The 9,510-nt window shown below is 43.1% G+C and overlaps 1 protein-coding gene across 5 annotated transcripts; it reads right to left on the bottom strand.

Moving 5' to 3' along the window:
- Window positions 1-1,202: 1,202 nt before the first annotated feature.
- pfkfb3 (6-phosphofructo-2-kinase/fructose-2,6-biphosphatase 3) lies at window positions 1,203-9,510 on the bottom strand. 5 transcript variants are annotated; one of them, XM_073480990.1, is made up of 15 exons: window positions 9,258-9,503; window positions 7,125-7,250; window positions 6,853-6,949; window positions 6,701-6,767; window positions 6,515-6,589; window positions 6,369-6,425; window positions 6,122-6,246; window positions 5,825-6,032; window positions 5,583-5,729; window positions 5,394-5,498; window positions 5,180-5,309; window positions 4,934-5,061; window positions 4,558-4,746; window positions 4,252-4,274; window positions 1,203-2,726 (listed from the first exon to the last, which is right to left on the bottom strand). In XM_073480990.1, exons 1-15 carry the CDS (start codon window positions 9,334-9,336, stop codon window positions 2,720-2,722), a joined length of 1,563 nt encoding a protein of 520 aa, XP_073337091.1. In that variant the 5' UTR covers window positions 9,337-9,503; the 3' UTR covers window positions 1,203-2,719. The 5 variants fall into 5 exon arrangements, with proteins under 5 accessions (XP_073337091.1, XP_073337089.1, XP_073337087.1 ...); XM_073480988.1 differs by having other exon boundaries at window positions 7,125-7,253; XM_073480991.1 differs by lacking the exon at window positions 1,203-2,726 and adding an exon at window positions 3,659-3,771 and having other exon boundaries at window positions 7,125-7,253; window positions 9,258-9,425.

Genomic DNA, 9,510 nt, shown 5'->3' on the forward strand with positions numbered 1-9,510 from the left:
TGAGGCAGATCGGAATGTCATTAAAGCTGTCAGCACACTTGACTTTCTTTTTTTAGACGTAGCTCTCTTTGCCTCTTTCTTTTCTTCAAGTGTTTTTCTTTGCTTGGCGTAATTAGTAGTATAAGCCTTCATGCTGAAATTGTTAGCTTTCCCTGTTCCGCCATTTCCAGTGAGTAGGAGGATCCTGCTCTCTGTGCGTTCACAAGCAGACAGGACCGCCTTTTTTCTTCTCTGTCCTGACTGGATAAAGTGGGCAGGGACACAAGAAAATGTCTTTTCTCTTTTACAGAATGAGCGAGGGAAAGGGAAAGACATGGGTTACTGTCAAAACATTCAAAACACGCACAAAATGCTCAACTGTCTCCTAAAGTATGTCAAAGTAGGCCAATTTCTCTACTGCCATGCAAACAGTTTTATGAGCCTGCCTAGGCACAGTGGTGCTTTGAGCTAAATGCTAATGGCAACATGCTCACAAGGCTGCTACTACAAACACGCTAATGTTTAGCAGTTATGCTTACCATTTTTACCATTATAGTTTAGTTTAGTAGTAGTGGTAGTAAATTCAACGTACAGCTGAAGTTTATAGGAATGGCATTAATTTGAGTACGTGTTGGATCAATTTAGTTTTATTCCCTAAATGTAAAGCCATGAAGATAGCATGGCTAAAACAATCCAGTGAAAGGGTTACAGGCTTGCTACATACATAACATTTAAGCTAACTCCAAACCATGTTGCTACTTTATAAGTAGCTTTGAAGAAAATCTAGTGGTTTGCAAGTTGGCAGCCAGAAGTTTCTGCATCTTCTAAGATTTTAGAAACACAATGTAGGATAAAGGTTTCATTCTAATTCATTCTTTTCAAAATAACTCCAGAAATCGTAGCACCCTGTCCTGAAAAATATGCTTTTATCTACCATGGAACTTGATTTCATCCTCAGTAAAATAACCTCATTGACCTCAATCATGTAGGAGAAAGAGGGATCTGTTATTATCCCCTCTGATGCAATTTCCTGGCAACTTCTTGAATGCACATATTCACAGTGAGTCTGATAAGCAGCCAGCGTCTCACAGTGTGTGACTCATGGATTTTGTGAATGGGCAAGATAGGGGTGGGTGCCAGAACAGGCTGTGTACACCGCAGATTAGCTCCATAAATGGAAACACAAAGGGTTGACGTAATGAAGAGAAGCAAACAACGAACTGTACGTTATCCTGGAGTTAATTTATTGGTCCAGCAGATGCAAAATCAACTGTACAACATACTGTCCTCTCATGCATAGTCCTGTGATTAAGACAAGTGCCTTCCCTCCAAGCAGTCATCCAAAAACTACATAAAAATAAATAAAGAATATAATAAAAGTTTTTACAAAAACACATTTCAAGTATCTCAAACAAACATGTTAACAAAAGTTTTACTGAGAGAGGTAAGCGACAGCTTCTTTCTCAACAGATCATTGTTTCCATTCATTCCCAACACATTAGTACAAAAACAGACGCATTTTCATTAAAACGACTCCCGGGACAGTTTCAAGTCATCTCCCATCCATCTCCAGTTATACTGTATGTACATTAACATTTACAAAGATATTATTAACAGCACGCATTGTTATCATAAAAATATATGTGCGTACATTTGTGCGTAGCAGACAACGGCAGCAAAGGGGAATAAAGGAAAATAAACTTGAAAAATAAACTGTCCAATCAGTGGAGCGAACTCCGTCAAATGATTAGCATAAAACTAAAAACAAAGAAACATAAATACTCAAACTGTGAAGAGTAAAATATTGAAATGATATGTGGAGTTATTAGGTGAAATGTGGCGCCTCTCCTCAAGCAATCAACCCCAGAGAAGTAGCAAGAGAAGCGGCATCAGGCTTGCAAAACAAGCACTACAGGCACTCTACGGCAAAAATCACCTCCATTACTGTGAAGTAACATGAAAAACACATTGTGACACAAAAAACACAAACATAAGTAAAAATGTATCCCCACTGTGCAAAATAATCGCTTATTTTGTAGCATGTCAGCATATAAAGGAGTCAGTTAAATCACAACGCTCCATTTTTAGAAAAACATGTACATGAAAAACGCTAGTGCTTCCAAAGAAGTGCCAAAAAGTTTACCATGTAAACTAAATACCTTATCCTTTTTTTAAATTAAAAGTGCAACCAGAAGGTGAAAAAAACGATGAGCTGAAAGTTGTACCTAGGCATGAGGGTTGGTCTCTCTACATAAACAAACCAGAGGAAGCTGGTTTTTCCCAGAGCGCTCGCCTTCTGAGCTGTGAGATGCAACAGGAATGACTGTTGATTTAATGAGTCACAGTTTGCCTCTTTCAGCCTGGATACATTAATCACGTGAAGGTTTCCCAGAAAACAGATTCAGCCGTCTCAGAGAGAGAGGAAATGTCTAACAATAGCAAGATTAAAGATTTAAGAGTCTTGCTTTGAAATGACATAAATATCTCATGGAACAGAAGTGAAATATCCAAAAAAGGTACAATAACGTGTCCTCGCCCGACAAAATGATACAACATTAACCGAATTTACAGGCTGAGAAATGTTGCTTTTTGAAAAATAACTCTCCTTGTTCTTTCATGTTATTGTCTGTAGTGAGTCTTAGTCAGCGTTCCACTTTCTGGCCTCTTCAGCCAGGTGAGACATCGGTACAATATCACTGGCAGGGCTGCAGGACGTCATGGCGGCCAGACGAGCTTCTCCTCAGGTTCTGTAAACACAAAAAAAGAAAGCAATAGGGTTAAAACTTTAGATGCCATCCATATTGCTGCAAATATTAACCATGCGACACATTACGTTCAGCTGCCAGGAGTGCAACAAGCACACTAAACACAGTGCTATTGCATAAATGAAAATAATATATATCCCCGGGCCTAAATACTCTCTCATGTAGTGTAATCCCTTAACCACCAGTTACATCACCCGTATATTCTCAGGCTCTGATGTCCTCTTTGATATTTTTAGAGGGCGTGAAAACTAGCAGTGAGTTCATGAGTGTGTGAATAGGTTGTTGTGGCTGACTGCGAGTGTGTGTGTGAGAGCCTGCACGGACTTAATCCTCAAGTGATTATGAATGAAGCTGACAAGATCCTCACACACCCAACTTCATTATCCACCCTTTTCCACTGTGACAGCAAAACTAGCGCAGGCATGCCATATTCCCCTCATGTAGTTAATGAAGTTTAATGCAGGTTTGTTTAACCGCCTCCAAACAACTGTTTGGTTGCCTATGGTGGAGACCCAACTGTGGTTAACACTATTATAATTCTCACAAGATGAAGCCCAGTGAATCCAACAAAAGAAGACCATTAAACTGACTGTAAACTACCAAAATGGCTAGTTAGTGAACAGTTTGGCTCTTCTGAAACATCTCAATTTTCCATCACAAAAAACTAATTTTCTGAATGAAGTATTGTCATATCACTTGTGAACATTTTCAGGTTGTTAGCATGCTAACTAACTGACTAACTGTTTTATTGTTAACACACTGAATTAGCACAAAACAAGTGCATCTAGAGGCAGCTAGCTTTTAGCATGTTACATTTATGTCTAGACTTCTAGCAAGTTAGATGATGGTTTGGTTAATACTTGAAAAACTTGTTTGGTTATCTGGTTAAGTCTGGTTGTTATTTGAACTTATTTGTGTCAGATGTGGCTGCTAGCAGAACCATGAAGCAACTGCAAAGCCTCTACAGTGCGTTTACCTTTGAAAGACTAAGAGTGAAATCACGTTCAGATATTGGAGGGTGGTTCGTCTTTAAGCGACAGGACAAGACAGGCCAGAAATAAGCAAAACACAGAGACAAGAACAGGACAGTCAGCAGCATGAATCAGCGTAGTTCAACAAACAGTGTTTTGATGACAACAGTGACGACAGCACAGGAATCACAGGAATGTAAACTAGGAGTGTTTCCCTCCCACAAAGGAAACATTCTACTACTCCTCTGGAAAAACTGGAAAAAAATCATTTGTGAATGAAGTCTGAAATAGTACAGACTCACTGGAAAAGTGTTCATGCTGTATTTAGGCAAAAAATGTCAGTGTGTAATGTTTACTTAAAGATGTTGCATCTATCATAATAAATAGTTAGGTGGAAGTCTAGGAAAAGAAATGTAAGCGGTGAACACAATGTAAACGAACATAAAGCCACAGGAAAGGAGTGAGGGGGTGAAATAAATAAAAAAAAGAGAGAGAGAGAAACGGCCATAAATAGTGAATAGTGAGTGAATACTTACAGGCAAACTTTGCCAAGCCAGTGCTGTATGGTGCAGAGGAAGAGAAGGCAGCAGAGGGAAAGAGGACAGGAAACAAATGAGCAACATACATGCAGTCTATACAGAGAAAGGAACAGATAAAGGAAATGTTTGGGTTTTTAGTGTCTTGATGTCCTAAATGCTCTTTGGAGAAGTCTCCTCTCGTGATTTGAGTCTAGATAATTTGGTTCTGGCCTTAAGAAAGGCATCACTTGATTCCTAGTAATTACTAAATATATAAGGCATGAAGTTTTAAAGTGTGTTCCTGTGTGTTTATGAGAATTGTACCTGTCCGGCCAGAGCAAGAGGAAGGTGTGAGGGGCTGCAGAGTGCTAGTGAGGCGACTGATGGAGGCACCTCCTGAATGGGAGCCTCGTCCAGATCATCGATGCGAGGTTTCTTGATGTTTGACTCGGGGCTAGTCAGAGGAGTCACACTGTTTCTCCTGATCAAGGTGCCTGGACCCCTCTTCACCTCCTGGAGGGTAATAAATATCATACAAACAACATTTAGACTTAGAAATCAATCCTAAGTTATATCCACTTCTTTAGAACTTCTACAGTTGTGATGGCCTCTCAGAAGCCTAGTTTCTAGCCCCTATAATGAATTGCGTGAATTATGGGTGCGACTTCAGGCGCCCAGTTCCCAGTCTATCAAGTCTTACCTCAGGTCTGTCTCTGTGGGTGTTCACCGCCTCCACATTCAGAGAGATGGACTCCACTTTGCACCCATAGGCGACCGGGGTGAGCTTCAGCACTGTGTGGAGTGGACACTTGAGGTAGGGCATCTCATCTGGAACAACCAATCCAAGGAAAACACAGATATGAATACCACATAACCACATCAGACTCACGTATTGCAACTGAATATGACACTAATACAGAGGGATTATGGGAGTTGTAGCACCAACCTGCACTCTTATCCAGAAAGTAGGCCAGCAGGCAGCGCATGACGGCCTGGTGGCAGACAACCAGGACGTTCTCTTGCCTCTCCAGCTCCATGATGACCGGCTCAACCCGCTGGACCAGATCCTGGTATGACTGCAAGAATCATTATTGTTAGTTTTTTGAATGCAGTTAGATCAAATGCTCTGTTAAGTGTGAAGGTCCAGACTGTGTGTGTACCTCTCCAGCAGGGTAGCGATAGTAGAATTTATCTTCATCTCTCAAAGCAAACTCATCCGGGAATTTCTCCTTCACCTCGTCGTACGTCATGTCTTCACACACTCCCTAAGAACACCCAAAGGATAATACTTCAGTTTGACCACCACAAATATAGCAGTGTGATGTGTTGGACTGAAGTGTGATACTCACAGCGTCTATCTCATTGAGAGCCTTCCATTGCTCGTAAGGGACTCCCAGGTGCTCGGCAGTCTGGATGCTGCGACACAGCTGGCTGGTCCAAACCTTCAGATCCTTCAGGTGCTGCTCCTCCACGAACCGAGCCAGGGCAGCTGAGAACTACAGCGGGGAGGACACAGGAAGTTGATCCTTTATGCTGTTAAACGTCTTGTCATCTTGTTCACTTTCATGGTTCTGTCTGCGACTGTTCGTACCTGTTTCCCCCGTGCCGACAGGCCTGCGTCACCGCCTAGCCGTCCCTCCAGGTTGTCAGTGCTCTCTCCGTGCCGACAGAGGTAGATGGTTCGGGGCTGGACGTGGATGTTCATCAGGTAGTAGACGATCTTACTCTGGATGTGATCCATGATGCGGTTGACAAGGTAACGCCGACCCACGTCTATCACCTTGATGAAGGAGAGATCTCTGGAGGGAGAGAGAAAACAGGACTGCATGAGAATTTGTATTGGAAATTGATAGATGTCTTGACAAAATAAGAATCATTGATTGTTTACCTGTCATGCTGATCCGGGTCCAGAGGTTGGTAGCTGGTTTTGTAGCATTCAATTCTTCTCTGAAAATCCAACATGGCATCAGTCTTGTTGCAGTCCTTGTAATCCGGACACGACACCTTCACTTCCTGCGCAGGGAGGGAAGCTTGTCAGACGGCAAAACACACGCCTGATTCCAGAGAGTTGTAAAGATTTAATGACGTCTCACACAGCACACGGACGAATTGTGTTGTCATGTTTTGTGACTCACCATGATGTTCGACGCAATGACGCTGGGATCATCGCAAACGGACTCAATGAAAAAGATCTGTGCACAGAAAGGAAAAGTAGTTCAGAGATGCTGCATTGTCCATGAGGTCATACCTTGACTCCTCAGGTCGCCGTAGGGACACTTACCTTGAAGCTGTTCTCAGCACCGAACTTGAGGATCATCTCTCGCCTTTCTCTTGTCGTGTTTGTGGCATCGAAGACCTGAAAGAAACATGAAACAGCTTCGTCAGACCATGAGGCTAATTATCTAATTATCATGTCCCACATTAGGACAGTTTTAGAAAAGTTAGTCATGCATGATGGGAAACTCACCGCTACTTGGCCTCCCTCGTCCTTCAGATAGGATTTGACATCCCTCAAGGCTGCTAAGGCACATTGCCTAAAGAGGAGGAGATGTTCATTCAGTGTTTCCATTAAAGCATACACAGTAGATGACTCTGATTGTGCATTTGCGTTGAACTTACTGCCTGATTTTCACGGCACACTCGTTATCAGGCTTGAAGAAGTCATAGGAGCTGTAGTTCTTGACTGCTTCCCTGCGGTACTCTCCAACATTAAAGACTACAATACACATACACAGAGAAAAAAGAGGCAACAAGCATGAAACAATGTCTAGGAGGCAGAAATATGAGTTGATACTGACAGGAAAAACACTTCAAGGAAGTGGCAAGTCTTCCTGTAACTGATAAGCTACTGACACTAGTGTTTACTGTATGTGTTTGTGAGTGTAGTGTACCTTTGGTGGGCATGCCGATCCAGTTGAGGTATCGGGTGAGCTTCTTGGAAATGTAGGTCTTGCCTCGAGCAGGAAGACCCACCATCACGATGACTGTGGGGGGGTTGGCGAAGTGGGGGGCGCCAGCTGCTGCGGAAAGGGACAACAGCGGGGGATATGTCATGAAATCTGTTCTCGTTTACTGACTGCAACAGGGACAGAATGAACATCTTGAATTGGCATTTTGTGCTCTGCAACCTGAGAGGGCAGCAGCAGCCAGAGAGCTGGCACAAATTACGGTGGGTCGCCAGGAACTGAATTATTAAAACCACTACTTCTGTGCCTAAAATCTTAACTTCTCTCCATGCTGACACACTCTCAGTGGGCACTTGGGCGTCTGCTGATGCCAGACTAGCCTTTTATTTCCACCCCACTGCCCATTGGCCCACTTCTGCACACTCTGAATCAGCTTACACGAGCCAGCATGAGCCGTTTTCACTTGACCAAACACTGTATACTGTACTGTAACTCCAGCCCTCAGGAGCTTTTATATCATGTGATGAGTCTCTGCAGGCTGCCCTGGATTCACACAGTGGGAGGATAGGTGGCAAAAATATATTCTGTAAGTTCTACAAATAGTGAATGAATTACTGCAGATGTTTAAAAGTTTTTTATCATCCTCGTGTGCAGGATTCTCCATCAGTGCAGGTGGCAGTATCATCGCCTGATAACTCCTTGAGAGCAAATAATACGTCCTTGCAGCGCTGCTAATCTTGTTTCCATAACACAAGAGCCGCCATGCTTAAGCGGAAAAATGGATCAGACTCTAAATCAATACTGACACGTGGCTCATCATTCCCCAAACAATTCATCTCACCTATGCAGCATTCCAGCTCATCCTACTTCATATCGACATGCATTTCAAGTCTCAGTTTTATCTTTTCATCACGGTCTTGGGCGCAAGTGAGGGGGTCAGTGCTCTCTTCCTCTCATCGATCCGTAAACCACAATGTCACATGAATAATCAATGAGCAGCAGCAGAGGGTGAAGTCACCAACGTAAATCCAGATGTGTAGGAATGAAATCTTTTCAGCCACAATAAAGAAAACCCTTCTGTCTTACATCTTCATCATATGATTGCTCTGATATTTCACATTAGATTTAAATCCCTTCTACTTTTAATATGTAATTAAGAAAGATCTTCATCTGCTGACTTTTTTATGCTCAAACAAACTTTCTTCGTTTTCATGGCTGAATAAACAAACTGACCCTGAAGGACAACACAATTTAATACTGTTTCACTTTTTTTATTTGGCGGACCCTGCCACCTTTCTAGCTTCAAACAGTGTTCTGGGGACCTTACTGTCCTCTGAGAACAGCTTGTTTATTAAGTTATGGAAAAAATACATATTTCTGAGCTTGTATTATTTGAGTTTGAATGTCTTCTCCAGAACTACATACTGCCCCTTTTAAATTTGATATTTTACCTCTATTTTCCTTAACAGCAGCTTTAATTCATCTTTAAAAGCAAAAATACATGAGAGGCAGCTTCTCGGAGACATTACAGTGATTATAATATTATAAATTGCTCTAAAAACCCTGTTTTCTGACCCCACATCCCTCATTAATAACCCTTCCCGGTGGTCTCCCTGGTGCTGAGCCAGACACGAGACGGCGGCCGGGTCGCGCCATGCACACGCGCTGCCGGCCGACCAATTAGAAAGCGGTACCGCTTCAAAAGGCGTCAGACACCGGCTGCGCGGCGCTGCGGTAACCATGGAGACCGTGGAGGGCCGGGACGTGCCGCGCGTGCTGATGGAGAGGACCGTTGATCGATGGAAGTGATGAGTCGCGAGACCGGCGTAGAGCAGGTGCACCCGATACGTCACAGCGGAAGAGTAGCTTTTAAAGCTAACTGTGATGAAAACGCAGATTTGAATCGATGTTTAGCTCAATAGAAACACAAAATGGTCGATAAATGGTTGTATTACGGTGTTAGAAGTGGACTAGTAATGCTACAGACTCCATAGTTACACGCTTATATGTCAAATTAACTAAGCAATAAGTCCCCGTGAGGGAGAAGAAAGCCATCATACTAATACTGCGACTATCATTCATCAGTAGACAACTTGGAGAATACGATAGAAGTCTCACCTCTCCGGGGTGCCGGCTTGTCATCCTTGGTGGGAATCCAGATCTTTTGGATCCTGTTCTGGGTCAGCTCCCTGGGCATTCCGCACAGCACACGAGAACCGAGCCGCTTATATCCCGAGGAAAAGTAGTGAAAAGAAAAAAGAGCCGGTGAGCTTGGCTTGTTTTCAGCAGGAGCCTCCTCCGTTCAGGCGGAATGAACCGGGCCGTTCACAATGTCTACAGAGCTCTCTGAGCCGGGGCTAATCTGCCGGTG

The sequence above is a fragment of the Pagrus major genome, chromosome 14 (assembly GCF_040436345.1).
Source record: "Pagrus major chromosome 14, Pma_NU_1.0".
NCBI classification, from domain to species: Eukaryota; Metazoa; Chordata; class Actinopteri; order Spariformes; family Sparidae; genus Pagrus; species Pagrus major.

What these genes read in the sequence shown, in the direction of transcription:
- pfkfb3 (XM_073480991.1), bottom strand. Translation starts at nt 9,336, where the DNA reads ATGCCCAGGGAGCTGACCCAGAACAGGATCCAAAAGATCTGGATTCCC. An exon ending in GACCCGGATCAGCATGACAG is followed by an intron (nt 6,033 to 6,121) that starts GTAAACAATCAA and finishes CTCTCCCTCCAG; the next exon opens with AGATCTCTCCTTCATCAAGG. An exon ending in CTCTCAATGAGATAGACGCT is followed by an intron (nt 5,499 to 5,582) that starts GTGAGTATCACA and finishes GGGTGTTCTTAG; the next exon opens with GGAGTGTGTGAAGACATGAC.